This window comes from Trifolium pratense, linkage group LG6 (genome assembly GCF_020283565.1).
Source record: "Trifolium pratense cultivar HEN17-A07 linkage group LG6, ARS_RC_1.1, whole genome shotgun sequence".
NCBI classification, from domain to species: Eukaryota; Viridiplantae; Streptophyta; class Magnoliopsida; order Fabales; family Fabaceae; genus Trifolium; species Trifolium pratense.
In genome coordinates this window covers 23,198,726-23,220,473 of record NC_060064.1, presented here as the reverse complement: position 1 = coordinate 23,220,473, position 21,748 = coordinate 23,198,726, and the positions used below count along the sequence as shown (strand labels likewise).

The following is a 21,748-nucleotide window of genomic DNA, read 5'->3' as shown; positions in this document are numbered from 1 at the left end:
ATTTGTATGAATTGTGGATTGTGTAAGAAAGTTGGTGGGTGACTTGAAGAAAGATAGTGATGTTGGGTTATTAAGGAGTTTGGATGATCATCATATTGGACTTTTCCTTCTTTTTTTTTTATTTTATTTTTTGTCGTTTTAGTTCGATGTCGTTTGTTTTGATTTTATGTCATAGTGCAATGTATTTTACTTTTCCGTCTTGGTAAGGTGATTTTTTTCGTCTTGGTGCGGTGTTCATTTGTTTTAGGTTGAAGAGTTAAGTCAATCTAGTGGAAATCCAATCAATGACTTTGATGTCATCAATAATACAGATCCAGTTGAATGGATATTTCGAAACTTCAATATAGTCGAAGAGACATTTATTGGGTACTATGAGGAGAAAGAAAATGTAACTTACAGACTCAAGTAAGTTCCCTCACTATTTGTTGGATCCACACTTTTTAATATTTAAAAATTGAAATGTCGTCTTTTCAATTTTTTTTGTACAAGTTCTCTTTTCAACTTTAATTATAAGTAAATGCTTTCTTCTCATACTTTAGTGAATCATCCATCCCAAAATATAAATAAAAGTGAGTCAAACAAACTTGATGTATTTGGTTCAAAATTTGGACCAAATACATTTACATTTGTTGACTTACTTTTGCTTATATTTTTTTAGTATTATTTTTTTAGATGCCGAGTTTATTAGATACTATTATTAAAATAGGATCATGCTAACTAATATTCCTGTACACTAATTAAGAAAACAAACGCGGTAAATTTAAATTGAAAATAACATTGTTTTTAATATTTGAAAAATATTGACTTGATTATACAAATTCTAAAATAATATAATATTACTATATTTGGTTGAGACTTATTTACCCCGAAAACATGAGTTAACATTTTTTATTAAAAAAATTATAAATAAGTGATATATGCGGATGAGACTTGGTTAAATACCTAAAATTACATTTCTTTATTATAGATCTAATCTTACCACCACAAAAATATTAAATTTTCATGTATTATTATTTATTTTTTTCACCACTCGCATTTGGCAATCTGGATCGCCTAATCTGGTTTGAGGTCAGTTCTGACATCAAGTGGTTTCAGCCTCATTCCGATCGCAGTTGCAGCGAATAGAATTGTGATCCTCTCTACCAAATCCAACGCCAATTACCACCGGACCAATTGATAATTTGCATGTACTATTATATTTCTCTTCAAATAGACTCATGCAACTCTTTTAAGAGATGAAGAGAACTTGAAAGGGAATATATGATTGTCATAGTCAATGAATTGTGTGACTTCTGTCTATCTCCCACTTTGGATCCCAAGTGGTGTACTATGAATTTCTGATTTGCTCACTTTGTGGCAATAATGAAGTTAATGATGATGCTTTTGTCGACATATTGCAACGACAACAATTAATGGCCAATTGTCCATGCATGCATAACCTTTGCCTTTGCTTTGTAGCTGTCAATGTAATCAACACCAACTTTGAATTGCTCTTGGCTATTTCTTCTAAAAGCGGAGACAACGGTTGCTGTTCTATGGTAGAGATTGGAGAAGTACTGTAAATCGTAAAGTAGACTACTCACTGCAGGTAGAGTAGAGATACACAAAAACAGAGCAGTCAAAACTCTAACCAATTATTCAGAATTTTTAATTTCACATCAATATACACTTTGAATGAAAATGCGAGAAAGAGCATGAAAAATAATTCAAAATGTAAGAATTTTTTAGTTGTTTTAATTGGAAAAAATAATCTTTTACCAATGGTCCAATAGAACTAAATTTGGATTTGGATCTTTTAAATAAGTTATCGGGTTGGAGTCTTGTGGATGAATAAAAAGTGATTGAGAGGGAAGACTCTACTAAAGAGTAAAGATGATTAAAGCTGATCAATCAGGATCTTCGATAGAGATTACTTCCTCCGTCCCAAAATAAAAGAACTATTTTGACTATTGCACATATGTCAACGCACAATTTTGATTACTAATATCTTTAATTCTCTATTAGTAAAAATATAAAAACTTTATATTTTGAAAATACTCATCAAAACAAATCAAATAAGATCTTATATGCTGATATTTAAATCTATATACTATTAAAAAAAATTGATCAAAACATGATAAGTGAATACTGAATAATGTCATTTAGTCAACCTGACTCTTATAAAATGGGACGGAGGGAGTAATTATTAGCAAAGTCGATAAATACATCGTACCATGGCCGATCTTTGAGAAGTGCAACCAGCTCTATGATGTGAGCCTCCACTTTTGAGAGCCTCAAAATATTTATTACATGGCTAGGTTACCTTACGATATTACGCCATACTTCTGCAATTCATACACATTTTGTTTTAATTTGTAGAAAAATAAGCTAGATAAGTGCCTTATGTTGACAAAAACATGGTACCTTATTTAAATTATTACAATTTTTATGTCGGTTACTTTGTCACGTTGGATTCCTTCAATAAAAAAAGGTAAGGAACTCACATCTTTATGTACATCTCGCTTATATATATTTCATTGGAGATTTTGTAATTGAATATTGCAACACAAAAATAAACAAAAAAGGTCCATAGAGAAAATAATTAAGTAACAAATTCATAATTTTTGTAAAACTCACTTATGTACTTCATTGGAGATTTTTTTAATTCAACATTGCAGCACAAAAATAACCAAAAAAGGTCGATAGAGAAATAAGATATTCATCATTTTTCTAGACTTAAGAAACGAGATTTCTCATCAAAGGTAATTATTTTTCTCCCCCACATTGTTATGAATCTCCCATTCTTACTCAAGTAATATTTTTCAGTAGTGTAAATTTTATTTCAGAGATATTTTGCAGAAGCAGAAGAGCAATCACCCTGGTCAAAACCAGATATATATGCTGAAATTTTTCTCATTCCATCCCTGTTTCTTTTTTACCCCAATTATTTATTTTTGTTTTTGGATAAATATTTCGGAATGCGTTTTCCAAATTTTTTTACTTGGAAAAAACTGCGGAATATGTTTTCCGAATTTGAACTAGAATAACTTCGGAAAACTTATTCCAAAGTTTTTATACAACGAAAAATTCTATATGCTGGTCATAGCTAGGCCCAATTCAAAGGCCCAACAAACATAGAAAACATCACACTCCAAAACGACGCAAAATGAACAATAATACGACACAGAACTCAACTTCGGAACCGAAGCTTCTGAGTTCATAGTTCAATTGGTAGCTTCTATTAGTCAGCTATGGCTACAACCACCGTCAAACCGCTTCTTTCGCCACCGTCGCTACTACTACTACTTCTATTTTCGTCACTACTTTCGATCTCTATCGCTTACAAACCCGGTGACATAGTCCCTATGAGCCGCATGGGTCAATACCACTCCGTTCGTCTCTTCAATCATTTTTTTCGCTATTCTACAATACTCTCTTGTTCTCTTCATTCTCACACGACACCGTTTCATCTATCTTTTCTTTCAAATTGCAGTCGAGAACCGTGTGGCAGGATCTCATTGGTCGCCATTGTCCCATCTTCGCAGTGAATCGTGAGGTGCGCGTCTTCTAGTTTTGTCAAATTAGGGTTTTGTTTTTGTTATTTCTTATTTCTTAATTTATCTAATTTTATTTATTTTTTGTTGTATAATTATTGTGATTTTAATTAATTTTCTATTTGAATTGGATTTTGCAGGTTTTGATACCTATACCTAAGCCAACTGGTTACACTGGAGCTGATCCGTATAAATTGTGAGAAATTTGTTTCAATAAAATGTTTGAATTTGCTTGATTTATATTAATATTCATTTTAATTAAACTGAAAATTGTTTTGGTTCAAAATGCACTACGCAAGAAGTAGTAGTTAAAACTCTTTGGGAGAGTTTGCCACCCATTTGGGTCCCATAAGACCCGAGGGGTTAGTCTCTGCAGTTGCGCACGGAGAATACCCAGTTTACAACAAAAAAAAAAAGTAGTAGTTTGAGAAAAAAGGTATTTGATTCAGATGCATCAACTTGAGATTCTAATTAAGGATCTATATAATATGGATATGTACTAGGTCGTCTAAGACTGTGTTTGCTGTGGTTCTCTATAAATGAATGTTTTGTTATAGTTCTAACTTATGAATGTCGATTGACTGTTTGGGTTTTCGATTGGACTGTAATTAGGATGGAAAAATAGATAAAATAAAGTATGGTGAAAATGTGTGTCAAATCAGAGGCTGTAGAGCTTCTTAATTAATTAGTTGAGTGATTTGCTAGTAAGAGATGGTGTTTTCCTTGTAGTGTGGATTGGTGAGAGACATGTCGGTAAAAATAGAATGCTCGTAGTAGGAAATTAAAGGAATAACTAATCGATGAAATGAAATTTTCGGCTATGTACCAAATTATGCAATATGGGGGAGAATTTTGTTATTTTCTGATTTTTTGTGACTTTCTTGTCTCTTCTCTTAAATTGAAGAAGAAATTTTGGTTATGATTTTTTATTTTAAATAAATTTATATGCAGATCATTTCAAGTTGGAAGGGAGAAGTTTTATATCCCATGGCTTCTAGTGGTAAATCGGAAAAGTACAGAGGTTCCAATGATTGATATAGAACTGGTAATGACATGTTAAAGATAGGTCATTTACATCTAGTAGTGCAATTCAGCCAATTATTGCACTGGATTATATGAGTTAGCAAGTGCTAAACAGTAAAATAGACATTTGGAAAGGGATTAACTGGAATTTTAATGTCGTGCAGAAATATTCAGGAAGTGATTTGCTTGGTGTTACTGCAAAAGTTGTTGATATGCCACATCACTGTACGTTGTTCTTCTCAATTTATAAAAATGTAATTAAGTTCTTTATGTACTCTTTACTGGGTAATGACATGCTGCAACAATATTATTATTAGCTTTTGCATGTGAGTGATGGGCCACCGACCTATGTTTATAGGAGAGGAATTAATCAAAATGATGTGCCTATCAGTAGAGAAGGCCTGTTACAGTATTAGTAGAGGATACATGGTATGAGCTGAGAGGGAAAGGGACATTGCTGGATCAGAGAAAGACTAGGAGACCTTTTGCGAGGAAAGGGGTTAGGACAGTGTTTGCGTTTTAAAGCCCTGTTTTCTTCTGTTCCTTTGTTTTGTTGGTATACAGGCTTTGAAGTCTCCATTGGAGTTAATATCTATGTTGTTAATATCGGATAGCAGCCGGACTCCGAAACAGCTATAGAGGTATAACAGATAGCGGGATAGCCGCTATTGCAAAGACTAAATTCAATATACAAACTAAACATAAATTCGAACAGGATATGTAAATACTCAAATATAGCAAAATACAAAAAATAAAAGGGGTAATCTTAGTAATTATAATTAACTTTTGCTATTTTTCATTTACATTAAAAATCAAAACCCGATATAACTTAACTACTAATTAAAGTTCTAAAAGTTATCAAAATGACAAATGAATAGAGAAGAACAGCAGTAATGGAAACCAATAGAACAGAGAAGAACAGTGGGCTTGACACACAGAAGTAGAAATGTAGGGCATGTCTGTTGGCCCGCCGAAGAAAAAGGAGAAACAGTGCTTTGCAGAAAAACAGTAGCAGAACAGGCTCACGCTCATGAAGAAGAATTAAATAGGTCACTTAAAATAATACAAAATGACCAATAAACCCTTAAAAAAATAAACATAACGGTTTAAAATGGTATATATGGGAGATTTTGCAAGCAAAGATTAAAGGCAGATTCTAACCTGCGATTTAGACGCAATTCCCGGCTGTGAGCTGCACCTCTTGAACGCAGTTATCCAGCTGATTGTGTTGCAGTGGAGCTCCCCTTTTTGGCCCTAGAATTGCTAGCTTTGTTTTTCCTTTGCAAAATGTATAAGCCAAGTCTTGTTCTGGTTAATAACAAGAGCCCATTAGCCGATGAAAACAAATAAGAGACATTTTGTTTATTATAGTGGAGTTTTTCAATTCAACCGAAACTCCGAAGTTAGATTCCTGGATGCCCCACCAGGGGAAATCCCGGCACCTTGCCGTCGTTTCATGATCGTGTGTGAAAACTGTGCGATTTTTTTTAAACGGACAATGTTAGTATTTATTTGTTGGGTTAGAGTTTTTTTTCTCCTTTGTCCGGATTTGAACCCAGGATCTCCAACTCCATAAACCCTTAACACAAACCTGTTGAGCTATTCACCCCACTCCGTGAAAGCTGCACGATTGTCAACATAGGTTAATATTCAGTAGAACATTTTTGGTGTGTGGAACTGAGCTACTTTATCTTTAAGTAAATTTCTGTTGAAATTTAGATTCTATCTTCAATGACATTCTGCCGATGTTCTCTTGATATGTGCTGGAAATGTCAAAATCTGTGCTTGTATACTGCTTGTGGATCTTAAAGCTTTTTTATTTAGTCATATACCTTACACTTTGGTAAATACCAATATACCATTAGTCATATACATTTAAGAGAAACTTTAGGCAGTATTTACCTAAGCTATGCTATTATAACATACTTTTATTTTTAAGCTTTTATTGTTCTAAAACATTTGTGTTGGATTTACAGATGTTGAAGTTCATCCTGAGATCCGTAAACACTTTTGGGATGCTCAGCATTGGCCAAAACATATACTTGCCCGATACACATGGTTGGTGTTATTTGATTTTATTTATTTTGAACTCAATTTATTGCTATGAAGCATCTGCCATTTGGTGGGGATTATAATGCCCAGACTTTTGATTATATTTGCAATCTTGTTTTGCCAGTAGTGTTATTCAACTGGATTTTTATTTGAGTTGTGTTACACTAGTACATGACCGTAATGCTGTGATCGACATGCGAATATGCAAGGCAAGATAGGATTAGGAATTTAGGAGTGAAAGTATTAGAGTGGTAGAGTCTCCTTAGATGGTTTGGACATATGTGGAGAGGACTTATCATTAAGGAGGGTATAATAGATTAAAGATGTTTCACTAGTTAAATATAAAGAGAGACCAAAGAAACCTAATAGGAAACTCATTAAGAATATTTAGATATAATTTGTTTGTCCTTAGACGTGATTTATGATAAGAACACCGGTATTGTTTGAGTAGGCGGAAACCTCATTGGAAAAGGTTTTCATTGTTGTTTTTGCGTTATGATGCACTAGTACATGAGTTCTGGTCAAATCTTAAAGAGTAGTGGTCAACATTTTTTTTGCAAAATCAGTTAACAATTTTCACAAGTCAAAATAACATCTTAAAACCTTTTTTCTTAATGTCTTAGCAAACATGTTGGAAAGTAAGGGGTAGTTCTTGTGGCACAGTTGCAATGTACAAATCTTGATGATACTGTCAATTGTCTTCCATTTATTTACATGTAGGCTCTAAATGCATCTAAATTTTCAACAACACTTTTCCTGAAGACCTTAATAACATTCTCAGTTCCTAAAATTGGAGTGCTTTTTAAGCATCAGAATTATCACACACTCAAATGTTTTGGATCAGTTAGTGATGGAAGTATGAACTTTCTTTGACTATTAGCATTTGAACTTTGAATGATACGCTATAGATATTCAGCATTCTCATTTAAACTTTGTATATTATAGCTTGTAGAAAAATTGCTAAGTATGCATTCTGAAATATTTCAGGAAGGAACATTCCGAGATAGATGTAACTTCAGGATTTTTTGTTCTGTTTGGTTCAGGTAAATAAATATCATTCTTACTTTTATTGATATATTTATAAAGATAGGGTATCTTGTTAGCTTTCATTTTGTTCTTGCAATATGTTAGCTTTTAGTGTTAGCTTTCATGGACGAGTGGGTATTTTGGTAATTCGTTTGTTTTATGTTTTGTAAGGGCGCTTCTAAAGCAAACCATGAAAAATTATCACTCACCAGTCACCACCATTCTATATCTTATTCTTTTAAATAAACTGCTTAAATTTCAATATATTCAACGTCTGGCCCGGACACATCAGTTTGGTGATTACAGATATACCTGCAGCACAACTTTGTTTTTACTATTAATTTGACTGATATGATTTTAAGGTGATTTTAGATATTGATACATTATATTTCAAAGCAAGGAGGCTTGATCACATTCTAAATGAACTAGTTGCATTTTACCTATAGAATACATTTTTGTTGCTACTGTTTATTAATAATGTCCATTGGATGTATCCAGGGCTCTTGCTGTCTTTCATCCTCTCAATCTATACATTGCAATCTTCGCGTGACAAATTGGAAAGGTATTTTATTCTTTGTTCAAGGTTGTAGAAAACAACTTTTTTGTTGGTCTATTAACAACCATAATTTCTTGGTCTTGAATATCCAGATTCGTAAGGGAAACGGTTGTAGAAAGCAGCATCCCTGTTGGAGAGATAGCAAAAGTTGAATGATGCTTACCTAATGTCATTAACAAGGTCAGTTGGAAGTGGGAAGTTGTTCTTGCATTATGCATACACAACTAAGAACCAGTCGTTTCTTTTCTTGATGGAGGTGGGTGCGAAATGGAGTGGGTTGATTTTATCAAGGACAAGGGATGTGTTGTAAGTAACAGAAAATGTTGATATTCAATATATTACAATTCATATGGAAGGCTGGATTTGTAACATTGTATTAGGTTAAAATGCTTGAAAGGCTATACAAAAACAAATCAAAACATAGCATATTAAGTTTAAACTCTTTTATCATTGAACTTAATTTCATTATTGAATTTTGCTCGTCTTGAGATGGTTATGGACTGGCGGCCAAGTGTGGAGAAAATGGAAATAATAGAAAATGGAGCGGATTTTAACTCAGCCTAAGTGATTCACTACAAATCATTACTGTAGAAATTGTTATTTATGTAAATTGATGACCACATCTCACTCGTCTCTGGAAGATCTCGCATTGCTTTTGCCGGTTGGTTAGAGTCTCTCTCTCTATCGTCTCCCAGTTTCTATCTTCTTAGACAAGATTCTCAATATTATTTCTTATTGTTGTTGATTGTGTTGCTGTGTATTTCCTTGATTTCTTGATTGTGTTAGTATTGATTTATTGAACTTGTCACCATCGCATAAAAAAAATGAAGATGAAGATTAGAAAAATTGACATTGTTTCAAGAGGAAAAGTTTATTAGAATGAAAGAGATGAAGAAATGATAATTCCTACATTTTAACATGTAACACTCCAAGAATTGAAGTTGAAGAAATGACAACTTCTACTATATTTGTTAGCGTTCTAAGAATTGAAGAATTTAACAACTATTCAAGAACTATGCTCAGGCTTAGTTATAACTAAGAAGTCTGAAATTTACTCCGTCTTATCATGTCTCTTCCGATTTTTCTAGCAACCACTGATAGATCTTTTTTAGCAATGAAATTTATCAAGAGTAAGTTGAAAAACAAGATGAAAGCTGATTTTCTAGCAGATAGCATGTCAGTTGATATTGAAAGGAAAATTGTTGCCAGTAGGGGTGGACATTGGGCGGATATGGACGGGTTCAGGCCCAAAGTTGTCACCCGGTTTAAACTGCAAAGTTGAAAAATAAGGCCAAATGCACCCGTAAAACGAAGAACGGTTTTCACGGGTTTGAGTTTGCGGTTTAAGCGGGGTTGTCGGGCGGTTTGAAGTGGTTAGACATAAAAAAATAAAAATAAAAAAAAATAAAAACAATAACAAACCTAAAATTTGGAGTTTATATCCAGAAAATATGCAACCAGACATGAGAGAATTATGAAACAAACACAAAAGGAAAGTCTTAAAAACCCTAAATCGACGTAAAAAGTAAGAAAAAAAAATTAAAATCTCAAATAAAATTAAAATATAACCTTTGATTTCAATGAAGTTAAACAAACAAGATGAAAAATGATCAAGTTTTGGGTTTCAAAATATTTTGTCTCCGTGGGTTTGAGGTGAAGTGAGAAAGTGTGAAGAGGAGACGTGATAAGAGCTGAGATTCGGCGTTTTGATTTACTCATGCGGGCGGATTTTCGGGCATCGTCGGTCCAATTTTCTCTACCCGAACTCACCCGTAACAACACAGTCTAAACCCGCTAACCCACGACCCATTATAAACCGCCCAAATCTCTAATTTTTGGGCGTTCTTTTGTTGGGTTCGGACGGGCCTCGGTTTTTTACCCAGCCCGTACAACTCAGAGACCCATAGTCTCGAATCAAAAGTGAACGGCCCATCAGAATCCAAAAATTGATGGAGCAATGGTAGAGTGAAAATCTAGGCCGATAAGTCACAGCTCGCAATTCGTCTCCAAACAGTCAACACCAATGCGGAAGCGGTCTACCATGAAGGTGTGAAAACACAAGAAGGGTGGTTGAATTGTGTTTTGAGGTAAACTAATTTTTTTTCGAAGTTTAAGCTTTGTTCAAGATAGCAGCGGATAACACAAGATAAACACAATATTAAAGAGATCAGAGAGAGAGAAAAGACACAAGCAATTTTACACTAGTTCCTCTCACAAATCGAGAGTAGTCCAGTCCCCTTGCACTTCCAAGGGATTTCCACTATAATTAGACAAGATTACAAATGCTCAAGCACACAGCAAGAGACTTCTACACAATGCTCAAGCACACAGCAAGAGACTTCTCAAACTTAAGAATAAATAAAGTTTGTTGTGATAATACAAAGCACTAATGAAACCTTAGAGCTAAAATACAATGAGTAGATACAGACTTAAAAGTATTTTTGATATGAATGAGATTCAAAGGTTCAGAGGTTAAGTGCTTGTAATATCGAAGTGAGTGTTCAAAGGATAGATAACGTATTCGTCAAGGGATCTTTTCAATGGAGTGTTGTTTATATAGTCAAGTAGTACGCTTCATGTGAAGATGATCGTTGTGCAAGGATCAGGTAGCCAGCTAAGTTTGACTGAGCAGTCTGAAGATGAAAACATGTCATACCAAAGTGGTAGTGAGTTTCCTCTACTTTGTCACTCCATGAAGTGTTTATACTAAACAGAGAAACTTTCACAGTTTGACTCCACGCTCAACCATCATTGGAATAAGGTTGATAAGCTTGATTATCCATTTTGAATTCCTTATACCATATCCGAGTAAGATCCTTTTAACTTGGCTCCAACGTTCTCTGAATTTGACTGTCATGAAAGCAACTTATCATTGCACAGAGAACTAAACATTCTGAAGACTTCTAGCTTCTGAAGTACTATTGCTTCAGAGCCAAATGTCTCTCAAATCATCCTTGCTTTCTGAATCCTTTCTTAGAGCATTTTTTTTTCTTCAGAACTTAAGGTTATCATAATTTGCTTATAATAATCCTGCACACTAGTTTAAAATGTTAGTGCTTCCGATTGTTCATTTAATACTTATTGTTATCATCAAAACTTATAGATTTAAAACTTGGGGCTTTAGAACCAATTTTGTTCCAACATACCAGATTCAAAGAAACTTGCAAATCTCAGCAGATTTGAAAATCTTCAGAGACTCAAAAAAGAATCATACAAATCTCAATAGATTTTTAACCGCTCAGACAATATCTACAAAAATGCAATATTGTGGACTTGATGTCGAAATACCAAAATCATATTTTGGGCAAAAATTATATTTGTTATTTGAATATAATTCTAAATTTATTTATTATTAATTTATTATATAAAAAAATATAGTAATTTTATTTGAATATAATTCTAATTTATTTATTATTAATTTATTATATAAAAAAATATAATAATTTACTACATATTTGTCACGAGGAAAAATAGAAAGAGAAGAGAGAGAGAAAACGGTGATACATGTCCGTACATAGTGCCCCAAAATCAAATCATACATATCCAAAAACATCAACCAAACAAAAACCCAAACCCAATATCTGAGGCTGCCGCGTCCGCCAAAAACCATCTCTTTTCTTTTTTCAATGTTCTCCACGTGTCTCCTTTTCATTCGCTTTCACTTTCTTTTTTCTTTTTCTTTTTCTTTTTTTCCCTCACGCACATTACCATTATTAGTCCACACGCACGCACCCATAACATAAAAGAACATTATATTATACTCCATAGAATATCTTCTTTTTCTTCTTCAATCAATCTTCTCCATCCAAATTTATTCTTCAAATTTCATATCTTCTATGTTACAAATTCATCACCTTCAAGAAACTTATGTAACTAACTCTATGGTTTGTATTTTTTTTTTCTTTTCATTTTTCAACTGCCAAATTTCTAGGAAATTTATTTATTTATTTATATATTTATTAATTAATATTCTTTAGTAAGATACTTTTTTTATTTTTTATAATATTATTGTTTTGTTTCTTTAGATGAACTGCACCGAAAGGTCTTTGTGCTTGTAACTGAAGAGTTTGAAACAAGGGACATATGCAAGCTACTTTTCAGGGTAGGAGAAAGAAGAAATTTATTATGGATTATTTTAATGTTTATCTATGATGATGTAATAATATTTATTAATAATAAAGTTTGCGTTTTTATTTTATTTATTTATTATTATTGTCTTTGGTTGGTAAAGTTTGAATTTTGAACAAGTTATAGCTCTAAGATGCTTTTGGGGTTTCATTTGTAGAAAACAAGTTTTGTTTTTGTTTTGTCAAAAATTTTGTGGGTAACAATTGAAATGAGGAATTGGGGTATAGTTTAAGGTTGTTGCAGAATGAGTTTCAGAAACAGGAACATTGAAGTGGAAGAGAGGGAATGTGAAAAATCAGTGTTGGGGACAAATGGGTCATTAACAAGTACTACACAGTTTACAATTGATGAGAATCTTCTAGTTGACCCTAAATTGCTCTTTATTGGTTCCAAAATTGGTGAAGGAGCTCATGGAAAAGTTTATCAAGGAAGGTTAGTGGTAAAGCCTTGGATGTATGATATCATATTTTGGATTTTTTTTTATGGGAATATTTTTATATAATATAGTTTTCATAATGATGTTAATATTTGCCTCATTAGTTAGAGAAATTTCTCTATTTTGGTGTTTTGGATGAATGCTAAATTAGAAGTCAATGTTTGTTATTATGGTTAATATTTCAGTTAAAAATCGGTTCTGTTTTGTTGTTGTGTTGTGTAATGACTGTGTGAGTGAGTGGTTGTTTGTTCAAGACGTGAATAACTAGATGTCACAAATTTCAACCAAGGGGCATGAGCTTAAGTGGTTAATGAGCTCTAGCTAAGGACGAATAGTTCGAGAAAACCCGAGTTTGAGTCTTGGCTGGAACAATCCTTGGCCAGACTTTTTTTTGGCGTTAACCCTTTGGTTCCCAAGGGAAATGGGCTCCGGTAATCCAGAGTTCAGCCGCGAGGTAAGTAAAGCCTGACCAAGAATTGTTCTTACCACGAATCGAACTCGGGTTCTCCCGAACGATTCGTCTTAGGGGGAGCTCATTAACCACTTGAATCCAATGTCTTGGTTATCCTTGGCCAGACTTTACTTACCTTACTAGGGCCCTTTTTACCCTGAGATCCAATGGGTTAAAAACAAAAAAAAGATGTCACAAGTTTCACTATTTGAGTGTGGGGTTTCTGTTTTCTACTGATTTGACATGTCTTGGTTCTACAATAATAAGGTCATTTATATGCTGTTGATTGATTATAACTGACTTAATGATTTACCAGATATGTAGATCAAATTGTTGCTATCAAAGTTCTGCAGCGTGGGAGCACCTCAGAAGAAAGAGCTTCGCTTGAAAATCGTTTTGCACGGGAAGTTAATATGATGTCTCGTGTCCACCATGACAATCTTGTAAAGGTAGTAAATGCCATCAAAGCATATGTATATATGTGAAGTATGCTATAGTGTATTCACTGTATTGTCCTTTGTGCTAGCATGTGATTGTTGGTTTCCTCTGATAGAAGATAATGATATCATTAAGTTGATTTTTATTTTCTTCTGGTTATTATTTTGCAGTTTATCGGAGCATGTAAGGATCCTCTAATGGTGATAGTTACAGAGCTATTACCTGGGATGTCACTGCGAAAATACTTGACGAGTATCCGTCCTAATCCATTAGACATTCACGTGGCTATAAACTTTGCCCTTGATATTGCTCGAGCGATGGATTGGCTTCATGCTAACGGGATCATCCATAGAGATCTAAAACCTGGTATTCCTATGATATGTAGTAGAAATTTATTATGAACACGAGATAAATTTTATGTAAATGTTTTGTTATTGATTTCATGGCATTAGCTTTTTGCATTAATGGTAGAATATTAATTTAAGGTATATACCGAGGAGTTCTAAACTTAATAAGTGATATGTTTTTGAAACTGTCACAATGCAGACAATCTGTTGCTTACAGCAAATCAGAAGTCTGTAAAACTTGCAGATTTTGGTCTTGCAAGAGAAGAATCGGTGACCGAAATGATGACTGCAGAAACAGGAACATACCGATGGATGGCACCAGAGGTATGCCGTCTTTTTGGAACGCGATTTTAATTTTTCATTGACAACTATCCAAAAATGTGCTCCGGAGGGTTCAATGATGATCGCACCTTATAATGTATCATTAGTAAATTCTTGTATCCTGTAATTTATGCAATACAAATTTAGGACACTCTAGGCCACTGACTTCTTTGCATTAAAAATGAATTTTAGATTTCTTGACAATACTTTGTATCTGTAGAATTTCTATTGACAGTTCATGTTTTTGCAGTTGTACAGTACTGTAACATTGCGTCAAGGAGAGAAAAAGCACTATAACAACAAGGTTGATGTGTATAGCTTCGGAATTGTTTTGTGGGAGCTACTAACAAATCGGATGCCTTTTGAAGGAATGTCTAATTTACAGGCTGCTTATGCTGCTGCCTTCAAGGTATTCAATTCGAAATTACCGATTGCTTATTCATCAGTCATCAGTCAGCTGGTTATATTTTTGCTTTAAGTTAGAAATGTTGATACAAATTTCTCTACCATGATCTAAGGTAGTTGTAATAGACCTTATTACCTTAATGTTTGATCAGCAACTCTGGTTCAAAAGAAAACAGATACGAAAAACACCAAATAGAGCATATAGTTCAACCAATTTTGCCTACGTCTCTGACTGCAGAGTAGCTGCAGTGCCTTTCTACAAATCAAGATTGGGTTATACTTTGCAACTTGTGTTTATTTTTTGGGTTTTCACCACCAGTATCCGGCCCACTTGACCGGTCAATCTGGTTCGGGGGTCAGTTCCGGCATCGATTGGTTCCAGCCCCCTCCTGATTGCAGTTGCGGGGATCGAACCGTGGTCCTACCTACCAAGTCTAGCTTGAAACTTGCGTTTAAATACTACTATTGTTTAGTTTACAAGATTAACCATGAATCGGACCCAACACTTACCTTAAACATGTTATACATGTTGAAGGATTAAATTTAATACATTAGTATGCACACTTTCAAAGCTGTTTTTTTGGATGTTATTAGAATGTTTCTATTTGTTAATCATGAAATGGTTTGCATTTGAGATTGCAGCAAGAGAGGCCAAAAATTCCAGATGATATATCACCTGATCTTGCTTTTATCATACAATCATGCTGGGTTGAAGATCCAAACATGAGACCAAGCTTTAGTCAGATCATCCGAATGCTCAACGCGTTTCTCTTCACACTCTCACCAGTATCTCCTCCCTTGCCAGAACCCGACAATGAGCCTGAGGCGGCAACAACGAGTAATGGGACCATTACCGAGTTTTCTGCCCGGAACAAAGGAAAGTTTGCTTTTCTTCGCCAGTTGTTTACTTCAAAAAGGATAAAAAACTAACAGTAAGTGCTAAACCGTTTACCATTCCATTTTGCTACAGTATATAAATTTTAGTACATTCATTGAGTAACCTCTAAGCAGAAAGTTGTAACAATTTCCACAAAAGAATAGAATGTTGTTTATAGACTTTTTGAAAAAGCAAGGTAAAACAAAAAGGATTGTTTACATTACACTATCTAATTGAACTTGTTGTAAAGGAACACATTGGTTTAGCATTTCATGTGTCGAGAATTAAATGTTATTTTTAATGTGTCGAGTAATTCGTTGTAAAGTTGGTGTATGCAAAGGGTATTGAAAGGTTAGCTTATGCTTGATTGGTTTCATTAGTTAAAAAATGACAGCAACGTATATTTGCGCTACTGCTGCGTTCGGTGGATTCGAATCTCAGTCCCTATATATTACGACGTCTCTCCCAACTGAGTCATGCTCACGGGGTATTAGATGGTTTTTATCTTTATATAGTTAGTTTCAGACTTTCGGTTTCTTGTTTCCATAATTTTTCAATTGAGTAAACTTGGTCCCATTGTTAATGTTATGCTCAATTGCTAATAGAATGTTAGCATATTCCTTTAGCAATTAAAAGAAATATTGACAAACAAAATTTGGCTTCTATTTTTGTGGCTTCTATTTTTTTGTTGTAAAAGTCGTGGCTTCTAATTATCCACGTTATCTTTTGAAAAGAAACATCAAAGACAAAAAGAAAAGAAACATCAAGACAAAATATGCATCTTTTTTGGACAATAGTGCGGTCTTGATACCTAAGGTCAGATTTAACCTTTTGTTCTCAGATTTCACTATTATTATGTTGTTGCAAATAGTGACACTCCAAATTTTATATTCACCACTTTTAATTTCTAATCTTATCTTATTATCTTGTCCTTTTGTGGCAACTTGGTCACTTATACTTCATATTTTATTTATTGATTATTCTATATTTTATTAAGTGAGTGCTATATTTGAGTTCTCGTAGCATTTTATCAAGAATATTATGATAGGATTTCATCAAAAAAACAGAATATTATGATAGGATACCTGAGTTCTATGGCTGGAGGATGATATTGTAAATTGTTTTCCAGTCCGTTTAAGGAGTCGAATCCCTATAATAGTGCAAAACATGCCATTCTTTTATTAACTCTGGTTTCCGAGAGAATATCTTAGTGCAAAACAGAATATCTTAGTTTAGTATGCTATTTTTCCACATTAAGTCATTATTATTGTTGAATCCTTTGAGGTCAAATTTGTAAAGCGACGAGCGAATATGTTGAATCCTAATAACTCTATGAATAGTTGGCGTATTTTCGAGTCGATTTCATTATATTGAAAACTATTTTATTAATGAAATGAATTAAGCGTCATTGTCAGAAAAAAAAATATAAAATGCAATGATTAGATAGTTAAAAAATAATAAAGTTATAAATAAAATTGTTTTTTAATCAGCCAAAATCATTAATTAATCGTTAGTATTTATGTCCTTTACCGGAACTTGAACTTGTATCCTTTTATACCTTAACACTTTTAACCCTTAATTTAAACCAATTGAACTACCCATCCCACCTCTATAAAGTATAATTGTTTAAATAAAAGAAAATTAAATAAAAAAGTTTCATCAAAACTTAGTATTACACACACATATATTTTTGAAATAGTCTTATTATGGTATGACAGCACCATGGTTAATTTGGGATACCAGATGTGAAGGCATGATCTCTATAGCATATTTGTCACACCTCAAAATATAGACAAAAGAAACACCTAATGAATCATATTGACCATCAATATCTATGGTTTACCGATTTTCATGAACCAAAACAACAACTACAAAAGACATCAAAATAACATCAAAATATCCATAAACATCTTTAATTAATTGATTCATTGCATACCAATTTTCAATTAAATTTGCTAGCCATCATCATCCCTTCAAGATCTTAATAATTTTTTAATTGTAAATGATGGCTAGCTCAAAGGTTATGAAATACAATAACATTGCACTCATAATATGCATAGCATTAATGTGTGCACCATTGCTATCTACGGCACTTACTTGTTGTGATTTGAAACGTGCTTTTGATGCATGCAGAGAGTATTCAATAAATGGTGGAACTTGTGTACCAAAAGATTGTTGTTTCGAAGCTTTGAACGTTAGAAACATGATCATGAGTAATCATAAAGATACCGTCGATGCTTGCCATTGTATTCTCGATGCTGCCAGTAAACTCCCTAATATCAATGGTACCGCTTTTGCACATATTCCTGAAGGTTGCGGAATTCACTTGCCCTTCAATTTCCATATCGGCATGAATTGCCAAAGGTACAATATCTTTACTAATTATTACGTTATTAGTTGTCGAATTCATTAGTAAACATTAATAAAGTGCATCACATAATCAAATTAACGTAACTTTAACATGCGTTTTGATACGATAAAAATGAGTTGACGACAAATAAGTTAGCTGATAGAGGATAAATTTAGTTTCGATAATAAATAAACTAGTTGATATTGTTCAAAGTTTTCGATAAACTTAACGGTTATAATAGGTAATAAATATAAAATAATATAAAAAGCGATTGAAATTGCAACGGTGAGCCTCCTTTGTGGCTCAGGGTGGCAACGGACAATAAAACGCTATTTGAAACAGCGGGTCAGAGAAAAACGGGAGGATTGGAACCGTTCTTGTTCGACGGGAAAAACTTTAAGAAAAGGAGAATTCTAAAGAGAAGAAGATCAAGTTTCGATGATAGTTCCAACACAACACAAAGTTCAAGCAGCGGGATGAATAGCCCTTCATTCTTAATGGTTCATACATGTCTTGTAGCAATTGTGGAAGCTCTGCTAATAGCTTTTCACAATGCTTAATATCTTCGGGGTCTATTTTGCAATTTCAATTAAACCTATACTACCGGATATAGATTGCCTACAGTAAAATATCAACAAAGATATACGCAATATTCGATCTGGACCGTTGATATCAAATTGGTTGGGTAAGATTGAAAATTGTGTTTTTGTGTATTAAAATAATCTCAACGGTTAATTTTAGATCGGACAACTGAGATTGATTACAGCGTCCTGCTGTAAGAGCAGTAAATCTGTTTCCCCTGTACTACTAGGTATCCAATTATTTATTCTATTAGTTTAGCTAATGGCTAAAATTTATATGATGACCTTATATATGTTAATAAAATTACACTTACTGAACTAATTTTTAATAATTATAAAATTTTCAATTATTTATTCACTTATATTTTTCTTATTTCCTTTATTCTTATTATATCCTACTATGTGAAGATGCATACATGTTTAAATTTAAATTAGAAATCCAAGATTGTTAATCTCACATTCACTTGTTAATTTTTACTTGTGTTGCAGCGTGTATTAGCAACTTGATGGCTTCAAGTTGTATGATGCTCCGGTGCTTAAAAACAAACTTATTATTATTACTATTTAAATGGAATATATTTGGTTTTTGAATGTATAGTATACCTATTATTGTATCAACATTTTCATCAATGGAATATATTTGGTTTTGACCAGTTTCTTCAAAAAGGGTTTAGTTACTCTTTTATTTTTGAATGGTAAATTGTTACTATGTTAGGTTTTTTTTAACCAAAGTTTTGGGTTGGACCTCTGGCTTTGGCATGCTGGCATGCAGTAGTGGTAATTGGTAAAACTCTTAGGAAGAGTTTATCACCCGTTTGAGTCCCACAAAATTTAAAAGATTAATTTCTACAATTGCACGTAGATGATACTCAATTTACGCAAACAAAAAAAATAATATCATTGTATTAACGAAACAAGTCCTTGAATGCATGTTACAAGTCCTTGAATGCATGTTACAGAAGAGTGCATAAACTATACTCCTAATCATATATGACCCTTTTATGAAATTGTTTTTCTCTAAATATAATATCCTCTCTATAAATTACTAGACACATTTATTACATCTTTTTCAAATATATCTCTTACAAAGACTACTAATTTATATTAAAATATAAAAAATCAACATTAAATACAATTAATACGTACAAAGAATAATTTAGTAACAATAATACACATTTCAAATAAATTTATTACTTCAACAATTTTTTAGTATTAGTATTTTTTAGTAATTTTAATATTAAAGGGAGAATAAGTGGGTCCCATGTCGAAAAAATAAAAATCATATTTACTCCTTCTAGCGTTGATTATATATAATTAAAAATAACTAAATTCATATTTTGGATGAAGATGTATTGAGCCCAACTTGAAGTTCAATTCACATGATAAGAAGAATCCATGAGCTGATTTGTAGTCTAATAATATTGGGCTAACTAGAAAACAATTAAGTCCAATTTTCTTTATTTTGATTGCAATTTTCATTTTTGGAATTAGGAGGATTATTATGAGGACATTTTAAAATAAATTAGAACTAAAATGAATAATTTTGACATTTTAAAATAATTATGAGGATAATTATGTCAAAATAATTAAAATTTTAATGATATCTTTCTCCTTCCCTCCCCTTTCCTCCAAATCCCCCAAATTTGGGGGGAAGTAAAAATTGGGATTTGGAGGGATTTTGCTCACCTCCTCTCACCTCCTCTCCCCTCCTAAAAATTGAACCAAACACAATTAATTTATAATATCCCCGCACCCCCCCTCCCCTCCTCTCCAAAATCCCCGAACCAAACAGACCTTTAGCTTCCTTCAAGCCTCTCTAGATGCTTCCTAGTGGTGCACTAAGTCATTATAGTTGCTAGTGGGAATTTATAAGCATGTTAGTGTTCATTTTCTAAGGTCTATGATGAATGTATGGTAGTGGACAATAAATCCTACTATGTAAGGATAGACTATAAATAAGGGTCTCATGTACTTCTCAAAACATAACTTGAATATTATCAATTTGAGAGTTTTCTATTGTGAGAACTTTTTCTTTGTTCTTTAAGATAAGAACTTGATAGTGTTGGTTCTACCAGCAGGTCACGGTTAGAGTCACACTTTTCTTGATAACTTTGATTCTACCGGCAGATCGCGGTTAGGGTCAAGTTCCTTTACCTGTTTTCAAGACGATCCTTAGCAGTCCCATATCACAAGGTACATTTGTTTACACTTAAAAAAAATTAATACATATTGGCTTGTTCAAAAAAAAAAATTAATACACATCAAATTAAATCGGCAAGACATACGATTAAGATGGTAGCCAAATGAGCATGGACTGAAGTACAATAGGTCTTTCTCAAGTTTACCGAGGTCAATCATATAGTTGCAAAGACCTTAGCCTTGGTCGGAAGGCAATAGGACTCAACAATTAGACGTTTTGTCCAGGCTCCATCGTTTATAAGTTATAACACCATTAGGCTTAGTCCTTAGAGGGTGAGAATTGTGGACACCACTTTGTAGGAAAATTGTGCACCGCGGATCATACCGTAAAATGGAAGAATTTCAACCGAACGTGAGGAGTCATGATCACCCATGAAGGGAAAATTTTACGCACTTACTTACTGTAAAGATAAGATAGCCAAATGAGGCAAAACTCTATAGGCCACAAATTTATAGCCAATAGGGTTAGTATTTGCTTTAAATATCAAAGTTGTCCTCAAGTTTACGTCATATATAATGAATCGATCCAACAGTGAATTTCGTAAAATTCATATTCGATAGATTACTTGTCCACGATGGACCACTTGTAAAGGTGGTCCACCGTAACATTAGCCATGAATGAATCGATCAAGTTATTTTTCAATTTTACTTTATTTATATGCATTTCTTAAGTTAGCAGGAAAATATCCCCATTCACTATGTTTAATGCACTGTGCTTAATGCTCTTTGGAGTAATTAAAGAATCTTCAGTTGAAGAACTTCAAAAAATTGGGGCCTTCAAAAAAAAATATTTAGGTAATAGATAGTTATATATAGGGGTTTAAGGAAAATTTCTAATCCCACCTACCTACTTTCTCACCCACCCCCTGTTTTTCCATTTTTGCCCTTGGTCAAAAAATTCGGAACGCGTTTTCCGAATTTTTTTAGTTCAAATTTGAAAAAAATTTGGAAAACACATTCCAAAGTTGTTTTTAAAGGCAAAAAAAATTCGGAAAACGCGTTCCGAATTTTTTGACTAATGACAA

General features: G+C 33.2%; 2 protein-coding genes across 4 annotated transcripts; both read left to right on the top strand.

Annotated features, from left to right (window-relative positions):
- The first annotated feature begins 3,122 nt into the window (after positions 1-3,122).
- Positions 3,123-8,663, top strand: LOC123893034. The gene is made up of 9 exons (XM_045942951.1): positions 3,123-3,371; positions 3,473-3,535; positions 3,674-3,729; positions 4,485-4,578; positions 4,721-4,781; positions 6,533-6,614; positions 7,596-7,651; positions 8,133-8,196; positions 8,283-8,663. Exons 1-9 carry the CDS (start codon positions 3,231-3,233, stop codon positions 8,344-8,346), a joined length of 681 nt encoding a protein of 226 aa, XP_045798907.1. The 5' UTR covers positions 3,123-3,230; the 3' UTR covers positions 8,347-8,663.
- Positions 8,664-11,669: 3,006 nt separating this feature from the next.
- LOC123890581 (serine/threonine-protein kinase STY13-like) lies at positions 11,670-15,899 on the top strand. 3 transcript variants are annotated; one of them, XM_045940220.1, is made up of 8 exons: positions 11,670-12,074; positions 12,216-12,292; positions 12,562-12,750; positions 13,522-13,654; positions 13,814-14,009; positions 14,190-14,314; positions 14,562-14,720; positions 15,359-15,899. In XM_045940220.1, the coding sequence occupies exons 3-8, from the start codon at positions 12,563-12,565 to the stop codon at positions 15,644-15,646; spliced, it is 1,089 nt and encodes a 362-aa protein (XP_045796176.1). In that variant the 5' UTR covers positions 11,670-12,074; positions 12,216-12,292; position 12,562; the 3' UTR covers positions 15,647-15,899. The 3 variants fall into 3 exon arrangements, with proteins under 3 accessions (XP_045796176.1, XP_045796174.1, XP_045796175.1); XM_045940218.1 differs by having other exon boundaries at positions 11,916-12,074; positions 12,546-12,750; XM_045940219.1 differs by having other exon boundaries at positions 11,921-12,059.
- Positions 15,900-21,748: the final 5,849 nt, after the last annotated feature.

Excerpts from the sequence above, each read along its gene's own strand:
- LOC123893034 (XM_045942951.1), top strand. The coding sequence starts at position 3,231 with ATGGCTACAACCACCGTCAAACCGCTTCTTTCGCCACCGTCGCTACTA. Across the intron at positions 3,372-3,472 it reads GCATGGGTCAATACCACTCC|TCGAGAACCGTGTGGCAGGA; the intron begins GTTCGTCTCTTC and ends TTCAAATTGCAG. Across the intron at positions 4,782-6,532 it reads TGTTGATATGCCACATCACT|ATGTTGAAGTTCATCCTGAG; the intron begins GTACGTTGTTCT and ends TTGGATTTACAG.
- LOC123890581 (XM_045940220.1), top strand. The coding sequence starts at position 12,563 with ATGAGTTTCAGAAACAGGAACATTGAAGTGGAAGAGAGGGAATGTGAA. Across the intron at positions 12,751-13,521 it reads GGAAAAGTTTATCAAGGAAG|ATATGTAGATCAAATTGTTG; the intron begins GTTAGTGGTAAA and ends ATGATTTACCAG. Across the intron at positions 14,010-14,189 it reads CCATAGAGATCTAAAACCTG|ACAATCTGTTGCTTACAGCA; the intron begins GTATTCCTATGA and ends GTCACAATGCAG.